The sequence below is a fragment of the Gopherus evgoodei genome, chromosome 4, assembly GCF_007399415.2.
Source record: "Gopherus evgoodei ecotype Sinaloan lineage chromosome 4, rGopEvg1_v1.p, whole genome shotgun sequence".
Classification (NCBI taxonomy): Eukaryota; Metazoa; Chordata; order Testudines; family Testudinidae; genus Gopherus; species Gopherus evgoodei.
This window is the reverse complement of record NC_044325.1, coordinates 62,617,236-62,636,477: the sequence shown is the minus strand read 5'-3', so window position 1 is coordinate 62,636,477 and position 19,242 is coordinate 62,617,236. Positions and strand designations below refer to the sequence as shown.

The 19,242-nt window shown below is 46.7% G+C and overlaps 1 protein-coding gene across 7 annotated transcripts in view; it reads left to right on the top strand.

Annotated features, from left to right (window-relative positions):
• PLCB2 (phospholipase C beta 2) overlaps positions 1 to 19,242 on the top strand; it is a 70,870-nt gene that overhangs the window by 9,095 nt on the left and 42,533 nt on the right. For 5 of the 7 annotated variants that reach the window (XM_030559454.1, XM_030559455.1, XM_030559456.1 and 2 more), the window contains exons 3-5: positions 2,438 to 2,506; positions 12,452 to 12,592; positions 13,067 to 13,146. In XM_030559454.1, coding sequence (XP_030415314.1) covers positions 2,438 to 2,506; positions 12,452 to 12,592; positions 13,067 to 13,146 — 290 coding nt within the window. Of the gene's footprint in view, positions 1 to 1,495; positions 1,578 to 2,437; positions 2,507 to 12,451; positions 12,593 to 12,619; positions 12,864 to 13,066; positions 13,147 to 19,242 lie in introns of those variants that run through there. The other 2 variants (XM_030559457.1, XM_030559458.1) reach the window with 2 other exon arrangements.

Here is a 19,242-nt window from a genome sequence, read left to right as displayed (position 1 = left end):
TGGGCCTACATGCTTCCGCTTTCTAGTCCCCTGTGGTTCAGCTTCACTTCCTTCTCATGACCCACATACTGACGCATTGCAGATAAAGAGACAGCAGCAATAACATTAGCAATAACAATAGCTGGGACAATTTGGGTACTATTAGTGACATCTTCACTGTGATGGTTTCCTCATAACAGTGATTGCCAGTGCCAGCTGGGGCTCCAGCATGGTGAACTCCCTCACAACGGTGCCACAATAATGCTTGTCGGCACAGCAGTCATGTGAGATAAGGAGCTGTTAGCAGCAGCATCTTATGCCGTTATATTCCCCTGAAATGTCTGCAGTCCCTTCTGCTGTGTGTCTCCTCCTGAAACATTTGACATTCTGCTTGAGGGCACTCTAGATCTACTCATCCTGGTTGCAGGAGTGGAGCTATAGGGAATGCTATAGGGCAGGGGTGGCCAACCTGAGCCCAAGAAGGAGCCAGAATTTACCAATGAACATTGCCAAAAAGCCACAGTCATATGTCAGCAGCGTTGGTCATTCCCCCCACCCAGCTCCTCCAGCCACCAGCGCCTCCCGCCCATCGTCAGCCCTGCCAATCAGGGCCTCCCATGCCTCCCGCGCACTGCAATCAGCTGTTTTGCAGTGCACAGGAGGCTCTGGTGGAGTGGGGGGAGGAGCAAGGGCATGGCAGGCTCGGGGGAAGGGGCAGGGGCCTTGGAGAAGGGGTGGAGTGGTGGCAGGACCTGGGGCAGAGCAGGGGGTTGAGCAGTGAGCACCCCAGAGCACATTGGAAAGTTGGCATCTGTAACTCCAGCCTCAGAGTCAGTGCCTATGCAAGGAGCCCCATATTAATCTCTGAAGAGCTGCATGCGGCTCCAGAGCCACAGGTGGGCCACCCCTGCTATAGGGTGTCTGCTTCCTCCTGCAGCACAGCGGAACAAGTGGGCAGCTCTGGAACAGACTTACAAAAATCAGGAGACACCAATTTTTGTAAACCACAGACACTGTGACCGCCCCGTCCCTTCTCCCTAAAATAGCAGATGTGCAGGGTACGTAACTGATGCGAGGTGTTCAGAGCTGGAGACAAGGCCTGCTGCTATTTGGGCAAAGGATGCTGAGTCTGTGGAAGGGTGTGAGCAGCAGGCCTGGTACTGGAATAGTGGAGCTGTGGGAAGCAGGCCTGCTGCTGTGGGTGGAGACACAGCTCAAGTGCCTAATTTTACTGGGAAATGCAGTACTAGTTGATTAGCATCTAGTACAAACTGTAAGCAAATCTGAGAGCCACAAGGCACATTTGCCTGCTTTATATCCTAGGAGAAGCATTTGTCTGGCATCTTTCCCACTCTGAGAGAGTCTCTGGGTGTTGTGTGAGCTGACAACGGCTGCTGGGTGTAGCTGATAGGCAGGCTGCTGGCAGTATGGGTTGGCATGGGCCATGGGTTGGCCAGTCTGGAGAGTGTGGCCATGGCAACGAGTGGGCGGATGCAGCCACAGAACAGGCTGACCCCACTAGATTATGTGGGTGACATGAGTGATTAGCAGAATGACACCGGTGGGGGCAGTAGGCAGACTGATGACATGGGTAACAGGTGAGGAACTGGGGTGGACTGTCACACTACTTTCTGTGGCTGGGCTGGTAGCTGATTCATTTGCCCTGCACACACACCATATTGCTGATCCCAGGTCCAGTGGTAACTGCTTGGCCCTGACAGGCCTTGAGGGCACCCATATGGGAGCAGGATGTCATGTTATTAGGGGAGGAGCTATGTTAATTATTGTTTTAAACCTTTGAGTCTGCCTTTGTGAACTAGATGTTTCCACAAGTGTGAGCAGACTTGGCCCAAACTGAGTGCTTGTTCAGTGAGTTAGGTGCTGTGTCTTCCCTCCTGAGTGCTCACTAAGCATTGCACATCCTGCCAGATGTTTCCAGGACTCTGTGCAGAGTCCCTATTTTCACTTCAGAGATACCACCCTGTCTGATTAACTGGGCTTTACTGAACAGCAATCCACCCCTGCTATAGCCTCTTGCCTTCCTCCTTCTTAGGGCAAGTTTGTGGCATGCCCTTTGGTGGGTGTGCAAGGTGCTCTCCCTCAGAGCAGGAGCTTGATGGAATTGCAGCCCTCGTGCTCTGTTGCCCCAGAAACTGTTCCCTGCCCGAACCTCCACCCCAAAAAGGAAGGAGGTGGAGCCACTTATTACTGTTCCTCTGCACTGACCAGGGGAGCAGCCGGGTTACACAGGGTGCCAGCAGGTGCTGTCTCTGTGTGGCTGGGAGTTGTGCCATTGTTCCTGCTCTGGAAGTGCAGCTCCACACTGACCCCAATGCAGGGCTGTGAGTGGGAGCCACCAGAGAGCCCTGCCATTCCCTTTCTAACCCTTCCCTCTCTTGCTGTCCTTCCCCTTCCTCCTCCAAGTGCCAGCCTTCTCCTTGTTTTTATTCTTTTGCAGGAAATGGAATTTTTGGATATAACCAGCATCCGAGACACCCGAGTAGGAAAATTTGCCAAAATCCCCAAGGTGAGTCTGTGGCCCTTTTCTGTTCAAAGCCGAGCCCTTGCTGGAGCATGTGCCACATGTCTGCATAGATAGTATCTTTCATACTGCCCTGAAGGTATCTCAGAGCACTACACAGAGCTCTCTCTAACCAATGGATTAGAAACTAGCAAAGCAGTGACTGTGGAACCAGTATCGCACTTCTTATGCAGGTAACCAAACATCTCGGATGAAGAGTGCCATATCCTAACAGTCCTAGTGCTACGTTGCATATGAGCACAAGCCTTGGCCTAGGACTTGAACCGCCTGTCATTTTCAGGCTTGGAAACAAGAGTGCTACCACACTGGGCTTCACCGGCACTTCTATATGGGAAAGGGTGAGAAGCAAGCATGGGTCCATTGCCTGTAAATTCATGTGGGCTTAAATTGCTGAATGAGAGATTTAGGTTAGACCTTAGGAAAATAATTTTTAACAGTACGGGTAGTTAAGAACTGGAACTAATTACTTAGGGAAACTGTGGAATCTCTGTCATAGGTATTTAAGAACAAGTTAGACAAATACCTGTCAGGGATGGTCTAGATGATACTTAGTCCTGCCTCAGTGCAGGGGACTGGTCTAGATGACCTGACAAGGTCCCTTCCAGTCCCACAGTTCTGTGATTTACAGATACATGGGGAAGAGGCAGGGAGGGAAAGGCTCAGTGCTTGGTAGGGGTGCCTGTCTGGCACCCTGGGGCATGGAGCTGTCTGGCCCCCACTCCTGTAATGTTTAGTTTTATTTAGGAATTAAATTTTATACTAAAATGGCAAAAATGACTAGGGGCAATGAGTGCGGAATCCTCCATTAAAATACATGAATTCTAGTTCAGCCAGACATCAGGAAGGTGTGCCCCATGCTTCTGTGTCCCACTGTGTTCCCAATTCCCACATGGTCCAAGTGATTTTCTCATGGACAACATCAAGACCTGAGGGAACTTCACCTGGATAACTCCTCTCCCTCAACTCCTTGGTAGCTACCTGTGCTGCTCAGAGTGATGGGGTCTTAAATCTTGTGAGAACTGGGAGCTGTAGAGCCCTCCATGCACATCAGCAGAACGGCCCTCACAGTCGTGAGAATTAGAGAATGCTCAGCAGTAAGCCTTGTCCTGATGTGTAGGGATAGGGCAGGGCTAATAAGAAAGTAAGCGTTACATCTTACTATTGGGCTTAGATTTTCCTTAGACATGTTCAGCAATCATACTCGCTGCCATATTGTGGAGCTGCTGCCTTATAACAACTCCATCATGTTGCCAGCATATAGCACTGGAGTAAAAGCTGACTACCATTCAGTTGCCAAAGCTTTTCGATGTTGGCATTGTGTTTGAGGGTGAGGAAAGGCTGCTTTCTCTCCAACTCTAGCAGTCAGCATGGGTCTTTGCCTATATTTGCATAGGAGAGTTTGTTTCCTTGGCTTCTGACTTTGGTTTGTTCAGGTGAGGCTATTAGGGAAATCAAGGGAGTGGGAAAAGAGGGGAGAGCTGAGACTAAAGCTGAATCACTGGGTTGCTGGTTTATAAAGTACATTTCTATTGTCCCATTTTGGCTGGGGCATGAATTATAGGACTGATACTTCTGCTTTTTAATGATATCATTCCTGTTTTTACATGGAAATCCATGGCTGCCTAGAGGATTCAGGAGACCTGGGACAGGGCCAGGTCTTCTGTGGCAATTCAGCAGTGGGTCCCTCTCGGAGGGAAGGACCCGCTGCTGAATGCAGCCGAAGAATGAAGCAGTGGCGGTAAAGCAACCTAAGTGCCACCGATCGCAGCTTTTTTTTCCCCGCCGCATGCAGTGCTTGTACTCTCCGGATGGTGCTCCCAGGCATCAGCAGCACTTCAACGGCGGGTCCTTCACTCGCTCTGAATTTTCCGCTGCACTGAAGGACCTGCCGCCAAAGACCCGGAATGAGTGAAGGGCCTGCTGTGAAAGTGCTGCCGAAAACCCGGAGCAGCTCGCGAGGCCTCTGCGGGGCCCAGGGCCTGGGGCAAATTGCCCCACTTGCCCCGCACCAAGCGGCCCTGTGGCAATCTCATGTACAATGGCACCGTGTCTGATTGTGTTGTGAAATTGCAGCATGACAGGTGGAAAGTGTCATGATATAATAAGGGAGAGTGGTCTGAGCTTTAGACTGGGAGCTAGAATTCATGAGTTCTGTCTGCAGCTCTGACTCTGTGGGCTGGTGCAAGCAATCTTTATGTATGGCAGCCACATGGCCTCCTTCACCACAGTATCTGAGCACCTCACAAATGTGATTGAATTTATCCCCCATACCCCCCTAAGTAAGGTCATTCCCATTTAACAGATAAGAAATGGAGGCACACAGAGAGTATGTGACTTGTCCAAGGTCATATGTGAATCTGTGGCTGGGAGTTAAAGCCAGTCCAGAGCCTTAACCAAAAGACCATCCTTCTTCCCTATTTAAAGCCTTTCCATGCCTCAATTTCCCTATCTGTGAAATGGGGATAACAATTAATTTTATGGAGTGTTGTGAGGCTTTCTTAGTTAATGTTTATAAAGTGCTTTGAGGATAAAAAGCCGCAAACATGGTTATGTCAGGATGAGATGACCGTATCAAGATATTGCCAGTACTGAATGTGATGAGTTTGTCTAGCAGAACAAACTCAAAGGTAGCAGTTCTAGATGGCAGCTTTCAGACTGTCAAGACTCCACTGTGAGCAACAAAGGGACCTACCTGCATGATAAGCAATACCAAATAACAGAAAAGGAAGGGGAGGAGGAGACAGCTTCTAACAAATACAGGAAACTTCTTCAACATAAACCACAATTTCTCTATTGTCTCAGTTTCATGGTGTAGTATGTGGGACATAATTTGGACAACAGCCAGCAGGTCTGTAGGATGAAGTTAAATTCAAGACTAAAATCATATGACATGAAGCCTTTTGTAATGAGGATCAGTAGGGTTGCCAACTTTCTAATCACACAAAACTGAACACCTCTTCCCTGAGGCCCTGCCCCTTCTCTGAGGCCCCCTCCCCCACTCATTCCATCCCCCTCTCCCTCCAACACTCGCTCTCCCCCACCCTCACTCACTTTCACTGGGCTGGGGTAGGGGTTTGGGGTGAGGGCTACAGCTGGGGATGTGGGCTCTTGGGTGGGGCTGGGGACGAAAGGTTTGGGATATAGAAGTAGGGGGGGAGGGATAGCTCAGTGGTTTGAGCATTGGCCTGCTAAACTCAGGGTTATGAGTTCAATCCTTGAGGGGGTCACTTAGGGATCTGGGACAAAAATCAGTACTTGGTCCTGCTAGTGAAGGCAGGGGGCTGGACTCAATGACTTTTCAAGGTCCCTTCCAGTGCTAGGAAATTGGTATATCTCCTATTATGATTATTATTATAGGGGGGTCTGGGCTGGGACCAAGGGGTTTGGAATGTGGGAAGGAGTGTGGAGTGTGGGCTCCAGGAGGGAGTTTGGGTGCAGGAGGTGGCTCAGGGCTGGGGAAGGTGATTGGGGTGAAGAGGTGGTACAGGCTCTGGGAGGGATCTCAGGGCTGGGGTAGGGGGTGCAGGGTGCAGACTCCAGTCACGTGGTGCTTATCTCAGGCGGCTCTCAGTCAGCAGGGCTAAGGCAGGCTCCCTGCCTGCCATAGCTCCACACAGCTCCTGGAAGCAGCCGGCATGTCCAGCTCCTAGGCGGAGGGGCCAAGGGGTTTTGCATGCTGCCCGTGCCTGCAGGTGCCACCCCTGCAGCTCCCATTGGCTGTGGTTCCCAGCCAATGGGAGCTGCAGGGGAGGCGCTGTGGAGGCAGGGGCAGCCTGCGGAGCTTCCCTGATTGCCACTCTGCCTAGGTGCCACAAGGACATGGCAGCCACTTCCAAGAGCCGTGCAGAGCCTGGGGAGGCAAGGAACCTGCATTAGCCCTGCTGCGCCGCTGACTACACTTTTAACAGCCTGGTCAACACTGCTGACCAGAGCCGCCAGAGTCCCTTTTCGATCGGGCATTCTGGTCGAAAACTGCATGCCTGGCAACCCTAAGGATCAGTGAAGTCTGATTTGATCATACCAGGGGGCTTGCTGTGTAGGCAGAGGCGAAAAGGGAAGCATATGCTAGACACATACTCCTCTGCATTGGTCAGAAATCACAGAATAAACCTACAAGACTGTGCGAGAGATTCCTACTCTGTTATAAAATAAAAGTCTTGTGGGTGATTTTTTTTTAAGAGTCTTTGTTCCAGTCTTTCCCCTCCCCTCCAAACACTTCAAATGCATTCATGTTATGTGAGCTGTTCGAATCACCCTACGAGAGGTCTTGGTAGACACAGCTGCTAGTTTTATAGTCCTGGGGTGGTATCTACCTTTTCCTAAAGGTGGATGTTTCCCACAGACTCAACTATCATTGAACTCTCCAAAAATATAATGGAAAATGCCTGAAAATAAACACCTTGTAATTTATAGCATGCCCTTGGGGGTACATTGCATTTTACAAGCACATAAGAAGTTCTGAGTGCTGAGCTGTTTTGGAAATCTGGCCATTTACAATCCAAATGTGAACAGAAAACTCAGTGACAGGAGAGGAAGAGCTGGGATTTGAATTTTAAAATAGAATACGAGCATGGATTTGCATGTGTTTTACAAGGATATAACTTCACTGTAGTTAGTCCAGCCAATAGCCCGGGTGTTGCCCTAGCCCCCCCTTCTCTCCACATGCAAGGGGACTCTTGTTCCCTTGCAATGATGCTGCCTTTGGTGGGACTCTTCTGAGAGTGTCAATTCTGGACAAATTGCTTAGAGCAGGGCAGTTACAGCCCAAGGCTGGGGTTCCTTTGCACACCAAGGCAAACCAAACCAGCCACACACAGAGGACTTCGGTTTTACCCTACTCCAGTTTCCCAGTATCACCATCAGTGCCACTTCTTATGGGAACGAATGGTTATGAAAACCAATACCCCACTAAAAGGAAAAAGGTTCTCCTTATCCCAAAGGACCAAACCCCCAGCCAATATACAAATGAGATCTTACCCACAAATCATGCTGTGTCCAATCCTTTAGAATCTAAAATCTAAAGGTTTATTCGTAAAAGGAAAAAGATATAGATGAGAGCTAGAATTGGTTAAATGGAATGAATTACATACAGTAATGGCAAAGTTCTTGGTTCAGGCTTGTAGCAGTAATGGAATAAACTTCAGGTTCAAATCAAGTCTCTGGAGTACATCCACAGCTGGGATGGGTCATTCAGTCGCTCCAGAGGCAAGAAGTAGGATTGAAGACAAGATGGAGGGGTTTTCAGGGCCTTTTATATTCTCTGCCAGTGGAAGGTAGAGTTTGGAGCCACATGGGCAAGTCAAAGGTCCATGCATGACTCAGTTCTTTACAGGCCAATGCCATTGTTTACATGTTAGTTTGAACGCTCCCAGGAAAGCTCAGATGTAGATTGGTATTTCCCAAAGTCCATTGTCAGTTAAGTGTTTCTTGATTGGGCACTTACTGAGAATAGTCACTGAGGGTATGGCTACACTTGCAGATGTAGAGCGGTTGAGTTAAACCAGCCTTCGTAGAGCGCAGTAGGGAAAGCGCTACAATCTGTCCACACTGACAGCGCACTGGCTTGGCCACATTAGCAGCTCTTGCAATGGCCACAGAGAGCAGTGCATTGTGGTAGCTATCCCAGCATGCAAGTGGCTGCAACATGCTTTTCAAATGGGGGTGGGGTGGGGTGGAGTGTGACAGGGAGTGTGTTGTGTGTATGTGGGGGGAAAGAGTGGGTTTTTGGGGGGCTGAGAGCATGTCAGCATGCTTTCTGGTAAGTTCAGACAGCAGCAGACCCTCCCGCCCCCCTGCCTCTCTCTCTCACACACAGCATTCCACAGTAATGGTTTGCTTTATCCCAGAGCAGATAAGCAGCTGGCTGTCAAACGGAGCTTTCAAAGGGCATATCCAAAACAATGACAAGAGTGGCCATTTGACTTAAGGGGATTATGGGACATTTCTGGAGGCTGATCAGAGCGCAGTAATGCAATACCTCGTTCACACTGATGCTGGGGCACTCCAACAGGTGCGCATCAAACTTTATTCTACTCGCCAAGGTGGAGTACCAGCAGCGCTCTAGCCATGGAGTCAGAGTGCTCTACGTGCCTGGCCAGTGTGGATGGGTAGTGAGCTAGTGCGCACTGGGCTCCTTTAATGCGCTGGAACTCGCAAGTGTAGTCAAGCCCTGAGGCTACTTAGAATCAAAACACTTTGAGCTACAAATACAGAGCCAATATTCATAACTTCAACTACAAAAATGATCACACATACAGATAGCATAATCATACCCAGCAAATCATAACCTTTCCATAGACACCATACACAACAACCTTTGTACAATATTTGCTGCAAATATATAATAGTGGTTGCAAGCATGATCTATACAGTCACAGGATATCAGTAACGTCACACACAATGTAAAAAAATACAGTACTTTTTTGTTCATTTAAAGTTAAGATTTTTCTGTACATTTTTAAATTTACATTTTTTATACATTTTGTAAAATTTTATATAAGTTTATAAACCTGAAAGCATATAACATTTAGGAACTTATGTCACCAGTCACATCTTCACATCATCCTAGAAAAATGTTTACTTCTACAAACGTTAAACTTTAGTGCATCGTTTTTATATTGGCACTACCACACATTTATCATTATTCTATAGAGTGAATTTCCTCATTTGCTAGCTGTCCATACTCGAGTAAAGCTTAGTGGGGATTTTTGGTTGGCCATCTCCCCGTACCAAAAGAAAGGGGAAGGATCGATGGGAAATCAGGACCCTGAGACTGACAGTCCCCAAGAACAATGGGGAGAGACCAATGCTCCAGGTCAGCCTGATTGACAGATGGGCAGGCTAATGAGGGAGTCAGGAGGTTCCATCCTCCATGAGAGCTGAAATTGCCTGGAACAGACTACAGACAGAGTGGGGCCAAGCTAAGGAGAAAGCAGGAGCCTGAGCTGAGCTGGGGAGCAGGGTCACGCCAGCCAGAGAGAACCAGAGAAGCAGCCCACAGAGCAGCCCTGTGCTGGGAGCAGAGCTGCAGCAACCAGAGCCAGAGGGGCCAGAGAGGCAGCCCAGGGAGCTGGAGGCAGAGCAGCAGCAGTGCTGAGGCAGAGTGGAGCTAGGGCTGGAGCTGGAGCTGGAGCAGTCCAGAGCGGGGTGCAGTGAGCAGCTCCAAAGACCAACAAGGGAGCTGGGCAGCGGGCCGAGTGCAGAGAGACACCCCAACCACCGCCAGCTGCTGTAGCACAGCCCGGGCCTGAGAAGGGGCCTGGGACATGTGAGGAACAGACTGTGAACTTTCCTTACATTCCAGAGATGCTGTTTGTGATGTCCCCTTCCCACAGAGCGGGGAGACGTTTTCCTTTAATCTTTCCCATTATTCCTTATTTTTTCAAAATTACTTGCTGTTTATAAATTGTATTTGCTTTGAACTGTATGGAATGATCACTGGGTCATGGAAGCATCCAGAGCAGAGAGAGCACCCAGGAGTGGGGACACCCAAGACCTTGACCTAAGTGACCACGACAAGGTTGGGGATTTGAGCCCCAGGAATTCTAAGCCCTGCCTTGTTGGAGTTACAAGGACTCTGCCACACATGAGAGTGGAAAGGGAGCCCTCAATCTTAGGGAGGCCTCTGGATAAAGGGAGTGGGAGCGAAGACTCAGATCTTTTCGCTAGCCTGTTTACCAGGGTAGTGTATACCCCAGGAAAGTTCCCCACAATAGCGAGACCATTCCCCTGCTTACATATGCACAAAAACCTCTAACCCTGGCTAAGAGGGTGCTTTAAGCCTGAGCTAGCAAGCACAGCTGAGGGCATAGCCTTGATCTTGGGTTTTGCTTCAGCCTGAGTGGGCAGCCCACCCTACTTTGTGGTGAAAATACAGGATAATCAAGCCCTGGTGCTGGTAGACCTCCAATCCTATCCCACAGCTCAACCTGGGGTGTACTTTCTGATCTATCTTCTCCCTTTTCTGCACTAGCTTTTTGACTTCAGGTTTGCCTGTTTCATTTCTGCTGTACTTCCACAGCATTTGAATGGAGGTGCTGTCCAAGAAGACCACCTCTTGTGCTGCCAGTTGGCCAGAAGGTCTGATGTCAGTGAGACCCATAATTTGGGGGAATTTTTATGATTAGTGGACAAGAGAGAAAAAGAGCAGTCTCAGTCAGGTGCACTACAAATCACTTTAAAGTTTGCAGACTGAATTCCTTAATGACATTCTCATTAAAAATTCTTGCAGCCAAATGCTGTTTGCTTTTGCCTTCAAAGCTGTCTGCAGTAATGAGAAGTATTTCCCCTTGGAAATTATTTACTTAAAGCATTGTTCTCCTGTTCTTCCTACAGACAGCAGCTCCATGCTAGGTAAGAGAGAGCACCAGGCGAATGAATTAACAGAATGGTCCAGTTTAATGTATCACTAAGAACTATAGGATAGCACACCAGAAATTCATCCCAGTACATGGGCTAGTACAGCACCAGTGTGGATGCAGTTACATGGGTAGCACTTAGCATGGATGGAGCATCCCCACTGCAAAGCTAGCCACACCAGGGTAGGCTAGCTTGGGCTTACTGTGAGGTGAAGACATAGAATCACAGGACTGGAAGGGACCTCGGGAGGTCATCTAATCCAGTCCCCTGCACTCATGGCAGGACTAAGTATTATCTAGACCATCCCTGACAGGTGTTTGTCTAACCTGTTCTTAAAAATCTCCACTGATGGAGCTTCCACAACGTCCCTAGGCAATTTATTCCAGTGCTTAACCACCCTCACAGTTAGGAAGTTTTTCCTAATGTCCAACCTTGCTACAATTTAAGCCCATTGCTTCTTGTCCTACCTTTGGTTAAGAAGACCAATTCTTCTCCCTCCTCCTTTTAACAACCTTTTATGTACTTGAAAACTGTTATAATTTCCCCTCTCAGTCTTCTCTTTTCCAGACTAAATAAAACCCAATTTTTAAAATCTCACAACACTCCTGCTAATACATCCCAGAATGATGTTCACTTTTTTTGCAACAGTGTTACACTTTTGAATCATATTTAGCTTGTGGTCCACTATGACCCCCAGATCCCTTTCTGTAGAACTCCTTCCTAGGCAGTCATTTCCTGTTTTGTATGCGAGCAACTGATTGTACCTTACTTGGGCCAAATTCAGAGGTGAGTGAAAGTGATTCTAAGAGACTACCACTTACACTTTCCTCAGCTTGTAAGTTACACTAGTGTAGATTCAGCCTCCCTTATACACTCACTAGACATCACCTCTGAATCCTAGAAGTTTAGCCACACATATGCAGCAAGAAGTCTTTGGGCCTGCTTCTGCTCCCACTGAAGTCAATGGCCCTACTCCAGAGCCCACATCCCTAGCTGGACCCCTCACCCTCCCCACACGCCAACCCCCTTTCCCAGCCCGGAACCCCCTCCTGCTCCCTGAACCCCTCATTTCTGGCTCCACCCTGGAGCTCACACCCCTAGCCCAGAGCCTGTATGCCCTCGTGCACTGCAACCCTCTGCCCCAGCTTGGTGAAAATGAGCAAGTGAGGGTGGGGGAGAGCAAGCAATGGAGGGAGGGGGATAAAATTAGCAGGGGCAGGGACTCAGAGAACTGGTGGGGCCTTGGGGAAGGGCTGGAGCGAAGGTGTTAATTTTTTTGAGATTAGAAAGTTGGCAACCCTAACTGGAGATCTTGCAAGAAGAAAGTTTCTCCTGAGATCTCTTGGTCAGATCAGAAATGCCAGGCTGCTCTAGTACTTCTTCATATTCCCACTGGACCCAGGAAATACAGGGGCCCACAGTGAAAATGAATAATATAAAAAGTTTTCTAAAAACTTTTCCCAGCTTCCATAAAGGTTGAATGCAATTTTGGATAAAGGTTTGGGTTGGGCCTTGTTTCCCTGGTGTCAGTTTACCCATCCCCCTTCATTCAGATCTTGTTTCCCTTTGCAGAGCCAGAAGCTCCGAGATGTTTTTAACTTGGATTTCCCAGACAACAACTTCCTGCTGAAGACTCTGACTGTTGTGACTGGCACCGATATGGTGGATCTCACGTTCCACAACTTTGTCTCCTACAAAGAGAATGTTGGCAAGGTATCCGAGACCTCAGGGGAATGGACCACCAGGGACATCTAGGAATCGCAGTATAAGCAGAAAGAGAGAGGGTGGGAATTCTAAATCTATGCTTCTTGAGCATGACTGACAAGCTCGCCAGCTGCAAGGGACAGGAATCCGGTTCTAAAAGAGAGGGCGATACAGTGCTCTTGAGCCCCTGCAAGCACAAGGAGGGAATTGATGTGCTGCTGCTGTTCACTTCATCCTTCTCCTTCTTGCAGTTAAAGTGGACAAAGAGAAGGATAGGAGGGTAAGTGCAAGGTCCCACTGTAAGCAGGTGTAGAAACAGGAGCTCAAGACTAGGCAAGTGGCAGGAACCGGAGGGTGTGCACTGCTCCTCAATGTAGCCAGACTGTGAGGACAGGATGGGAGGTCAGCGCCATTCAGCGTGCAGATGCCAAGTCCTGATTGGTGCCATTTCTCTAACTTCTGTTTGCATTTGTTTTTTCCCAGAGCTGGGCTGAGGATATCATGGCCATCGTTAGAAACCCACTGACATTCAATGCATCTCGCTACACTTTCCTGGAGAAAATGTAAGTGGCTTCCAGTTAATGTTCCTCTTTAAAACTCCAACTCATTGCTCTCTCTGCCTATCTCCATAGGGAATGATGCCAGGGTGAGCTTCTTGGGAGCAAAGAGCTTCTGCAATTCAGCAACAAACCTTGTCTAAACTCAGTTGCCCATAACAACAGGTGCAATGCCGGTATCTGGGCTGTATGTCACTTTGGGTGCATGTACATTGCACCCTTCCATTAGCAGTGTGTAGGGTGTATACATGCATAGTCTCCGTAGAATGGGTATAAATAACAGTGTAAACGGTGAAGCCTGGCTTAGGCGAGCAGAGTAAAGACATTCTTGAAGAGTGTGTGTACATACCTGAGTACATGCCCTAGATGGTTCTCTACTCAACCAAGCCATGCCTACCCATTTACACTGCTGTTTTTAGCAATGTAGCATCCTGCTGCCTCCCTATTGATTGAGCCCTTCCCCCACTGAAGGAAAGGCTCTGGCAGTGGTGAAAGGGTGTCCATTACTTGCAATGATTGGCTGTGGTCAGTTTGGAATCCTTGAGTCTTCTTCTGCATCTGCCATCTGTAGTTTGCTCTGTTGATTGTTCTTTCTGAGAAACAAGCTGTAGATGTTGATGGTTTCTGTTGAAGTCTCCAGTGTTGGTCTCAATCACATATGATCTGGGTGCTGAATTCTTTTTCTTTATGACAGCTGGAGTTGTTCGTTCTTTTCCCCCATCCAGTTTGACATGACCATGGTCACCAGGTTCTAGACCTGGCAGTTCTCTGAGTGACATCTGTTGTAAAAGTATTCATAAGCTTCGTTAGCCTTTTTATCCAATTTGGCTACTCTCTTCGTCCTGGCCACTTTGGAAATAGGTTCTTTTCCAAAGTTGGAATAGTAGTTCTGAGTTGTCTTCTCACCAGGATTTGTGCTGAACTATATCCAGTAGCAGCTGTTGGTGTTGATCTGTAACACAGAAAAGCAAGGAAAGGCTCTTCCTGCTGTAAGATTTTCTTAGCCAGCTGTACAGGTCTTTCAGCCTCTCCATTTGCTTCTGGGTAACACCGGCTGCTAGTAATATAGTCAAAATCATATTTCGTTTGGAATGACTTAAACTCTACTGCAGTGAATTGTGGTCCATTGTCCAGCACTAGTTGTTCTGGAATACCAGAGTGATCAAAAATGGACTTCAGTTTCTCAATAGCACTGGGGCATATTATGTCTTTCAAATACACTATTTCTATGTATGTGGAAAAATAGTCCATGATGACTAGGTAATGATGTCCTCTGAATTCACACAAATCTGCAGTGAATCTCTTCCAAGGTCTGACTGGTAGAGGTGCTGTTATTAAAGGTTCCTTGTATTGTGTTGGTCTGTTAGTTTTGCAATGTTAATGTGCAGATACTTTATTCTTTATGTCCTTGCTGATGCCTGGCTGGCTTGTTTTTTTTTTTTTTTTAAATAGAATATTGGTGTTGGAAGGGACCTTAGGAGGTCATCTAGTCCAACCCCCTGCTTAAAGCAGGACCAATCCCCAGACAGATTTTTGCCCCAGGATCCCTAAATGGCCCCCTTAAGGATTGAACTCACAACTCTAGGTTTAGTAGGCCAATGCTCAAACCGCTGAGTTATCCCTCCCTCCATTCATGGCCTTTAATTAATCCTTGATGTCCTTCATGAATGAGGTTTAGGATTTCCCCAATCATTTGTTTGGAATTATGATGCAAATTGCCTTTAATCACAAATCCATTTGACTCACTTAATTGTCCACACACCAGAAAATAATCTCTTATCACTTCCTTAGTGTCCTTTAAATACTTGAGTCAGTCGCCTCATATGTAACTTAGAACTTTCTGAAGTTGAGTGGCTGTCGAGGTTGGGCTTTTTTTGCTGGAAGAGTCCCTTTTCTGACACTGGTCTGTTAGGCTCCCTTCTTATGACCCTTTGACCGCGCTCCTGTCCCTGTTCTTTTATTAGTTGGCCCCTGAAATCAATTGGGTTCTGAGGTCCTGTAGATCCTCCCCTTAGGCTGGGGGGGGGGGGGGAACCTTTAGCAGTGGGTGGGCTTCCGCCCGCCCACTTCCCAGAAACCCAATAGGGACACTGGTCTGTATGCATCAATAGCATCCATATATGCCATTTTCAAGCTCACAGTTTGCTGAGTGCGATGCTGGGCTCTTTGATAGAGTGTCTGCTGCCACCAGATTTTTCCTAGGAACATATTTTCAACTGGGTTAAATTGCATTAACTGTAGCAATAGTTGGCATCTGAGCGGTGCTTGATCCAGGTCTTTTCCACTGATGAGGGTTACAAGCTGTTTCCTGTCTGTTATCAGTCCACACAGATCTCTGTAGAAGTTCTCACATGCCCATATACTTGCCAGGCACTCTTTTTCAATCTGTGCATATCATTTTTCTGCTTCTGTAAGTGTGCGAGAGCAAAATGCAACTGACCTCCACTCAGAGCCATGTTGTTGCAACAATGCCCCACCTAGGCACTGACCATTGTGGGTTTGTTCACATTATAATACTGGAGAAATGGAGCTATTGAGATCAATCCTTTTACCTTTTTGAAGAAAATGTCTTGATTTGGCCCCCATAGCTAAGATGTGTTGGATTTTAAGGGTATGTACTACACTGCAACTAAACATCTGTGTCTGGCCCTTGACAGTTGACTAAGGCTGCAGGGTTGTTTTAAGCAGTGTAGACATTTGGGCTTGGGCTGGAACCTGGGTTCAGGGATTCTCTCCCCTCATGGGGTCCAGGAGTCTGATCTCTAGCCTGAGCCTGAATGTCGACATCACAATTTAACAGCCATGCAGCCCAAGCTCTATGAGCCTAAGTTTGGTGACATGGGCCAGCCACGGGTGTTTAGTTGCAGTGTAGATATACTGCAGTAATTCATTCAGTGGTTTTCTAACTGTAGAAAGGTCTTGTAGGCACTGACCAAGGTACTTTACTAATTCAGTGTGTGTATGTGTATATATATCAGTTCTGGTTCATTAATTAGCGCATTCCAATTTCCAGATTGTCATAACCTTAGTCCCAGATTTGGACCTTAGCGTCCAAAATATGGGGGTTAGCATGAAAACCTCCAAGCTTAGTTACCAGCTTGGACCTGGTACTTGCTGCCACCACCCAAAAAATTAGAGTGTTTTGGGGCACTCTGGTCCCCCTGAAAAACCTTCCCTGGGGACCCCAAGACCCAAATCCCTTGAGTCTCACAACAAAGGGAAATAATCCTTTTTCCCTTCCCGCCTCCAGGTGCTCCTGGAGAGATACACAGACACAAGCTCTGTGAAACTACACAGAGTGACTCCCCCTCTCTGTTCCCAGTCCTGGAAACAAAAAGTACTTTCCTATTCACCCAGAGGGAATGCAAAATCAGGCTAGCAAATTCAACACACACACAGATCTCCCCCCTGATTTCTTCCTCCCACCAATTCCCTGGTGAGTACAGACTCAATTTTCCTGAAATTTCCCAGTAAAGAAAACTTCAACAGGTCTTAAAAGAAAGCTTTATATAAAAAGAAAGAAAAATACATACAAATGGTCTCTCTGTATTAAGGTGATGAAATACAGGGTCAATTGCTTAAAAAAATATTGAATAAACAGCCTTATTCAAAAAGAATACAAATCAAAGCACTCCAGCACTTATATTCATGCAAATACCAAAGAAAAGAAACCATATAACTTACTATCTGATCTCTTTGTCCTTACACTTAGAAACAGAAGATTAGAAAACAGAACTACTTCTCCAAAGCTCAGAGAAAGCAGGCAGACAGCAAACAAAGACCTCAGACACAAAATTCCCTTCACCCAAAGTTGAAAAAATCCGGTTTCCTGATTGGTCCTCTGGTCAGGTGCTTCAGGTGGAAGAGACATTAACCCTTAGCTATCTGTTTATGACACAGATAGCTTTTACTTTCTCAAAGCTAGGACTGATTCCATCCATCTCTGTTTGTGGTCTGTCTCAAAAACAAAATTTGGGATAGGCGGAAATGCATTTTTCCTTGTTTAGCATCAGTCAAGACTGATTAGGCTTAGGACTTCATTGAGGGTTTTGTTGTGTTGAAGATCCATATATCAGAATATCATCCATGAAAACTGTAACTTCATTTGTGTTCATTAACAATTCTGCCATATTTCTTTGGAAAACTTCACGTGCACTGGAAATTCCTAAAGGTAATCTTTGAAAGCAAAATCTCCCAAAGGGTGTGATAAATGTAGCACTTGCTTTAGCTAAAGAAATTTGCCAGATATCCGCTCGAGGTATCCCTTTCACTTTGGGGAGGAAGTCTTCCAGTGTTGGAGGATATATTTTTTTCTCTCACAGCTGCTTCATTTAGTCTTTTAAGATCTACAGAGTCACATTTTCCCATTTTTCTTTATAACTGGTATCACTGGCACACACCAGGCTGTTGGCTCAGAAATGTTCTCGAACATGCCAATCCACTCCCTTTTCTTTAGCTCAGTTTCCACTTTATGATGTAATGGGGTAGGAATCCTTCGAAGTGTATGTCTGTATGGTTCAGCATTGTCTCTTAAGGTTATTTGTACTGAATCTCCTTTCAAAAGTCCAATATGACCAAATATTCCATCAGGTTCTTCCACTTGTCTCACTAGACCCATCAAGGCTGCCACACTGCAGCTGAGAAGGCTGCTGGTCTGTGGTCCTTAGATTACATACAAAGACAAAAGCTATGCATCCAGAGTGTAAGTTATTTCTGTGGTAAACTGGCCCATGCAGGTAGAATACTGTCAGAGCTGTCTCAGGTAACTTCAGCTTTGGGAAGGGTTGAAGGTGATTGTAAATCCTTCTGAAATGACTGTGAGGTCAGCTCCTGAGTCAATTTTAAAGGCAATAGTCTTGCCATGAATATTCAGTTTCACTCTCCAGACAGGTTCTCTGTCATCACAAGTGATAGATCCCAGAAAAAATGGCTCTTAGTTGTCTAATGTGAGTCAACGTCCTGATTGTTTTGGTGCAGCAAACAGCTGCAAAATGTTCATATTTCATGCATGCATTATGCTGTTTGCCTGTGACATCATCATCTCTTGGGATATGACTTTTTCCACTCCTTTTGCATGTAGGTTGGAATTTGTCTCTCTTGGGGTATGTCCACACTGCCCATGTTACAGCACAGCCGCACTGTGACATGGCAGTATAGACATGCTTTATTGCCAGGGGAAGAGCTCTCCTGGCGATAAAAAAAACCCCACCCCGAACGAGCGGTGGTAGCTTTATCGCTGGGAGTGCTGTCTATGCTGGCGCTTTTCAGCGTTAAAACTTTTGTTGCTCAGAGGGGTGTTTTTTCACACCCCTGAATGACTAAAGTTTTAGCGCTGAAAGTGGCAGTGTAGACACTGCTTTAGACTCAGCATTCTCTCTCCTTGCCTCAGGGGTTTTATGACAATGACTTTTAACACTCAAGTGTCTGTTTATAGCTTAGCTAGCTTCAGGGTTTTCAAATTGCTCCTATCTTTTGTTATATTGTTTGACTAATTCTGACTCTTTTGCTATCTGTATAGCTGTCACTAGTGTTAAATTTCTCTTCAATTGTAGCTGCTGTGAAAGGTTTTTATCTTCTAACCCAGTAATTACTAGCCTTTCTCTGATATTTCCATTTTGCATTCCCAAAAATCAATTTTCAGCCAATGTATGCAGAGCTCTTATAAAACATTCATTATTTTCCCCCTGGTTCTTGAAGTCCCTTGCTCTTTTATAAACCACATTTCTGAGATATGAAGAATGCATCGAACATAGCCAGAACCCTTTCATAGTCATCTCCGTGACTGTCTTCAGTAAAGTCAAAGGATTTAAAGATATGCTCTGTCTGCTTCCCTGTAGCATATATTAGAGAAGATTGCTGCATATCTCCAGTTTCTTTGTGGAGTTTTTGGAAATTCAAAATCTTGCAAAATACTGCTTCCATTCTGTCCACTGGGGAAGCTGAAGTTCGCTGGGGCACTGAAGAGTGGCATATTGATGAGATCCTGGAACATTTGTTGCTGTTCCTTTTGTCTGCAACATCTGTTGCTGTTTTTCTTTTGTTTCTATTCTTAGTTTACTACTGACACCCTGTCATGCGTCTGTACCAGATGTAGACTGGTCA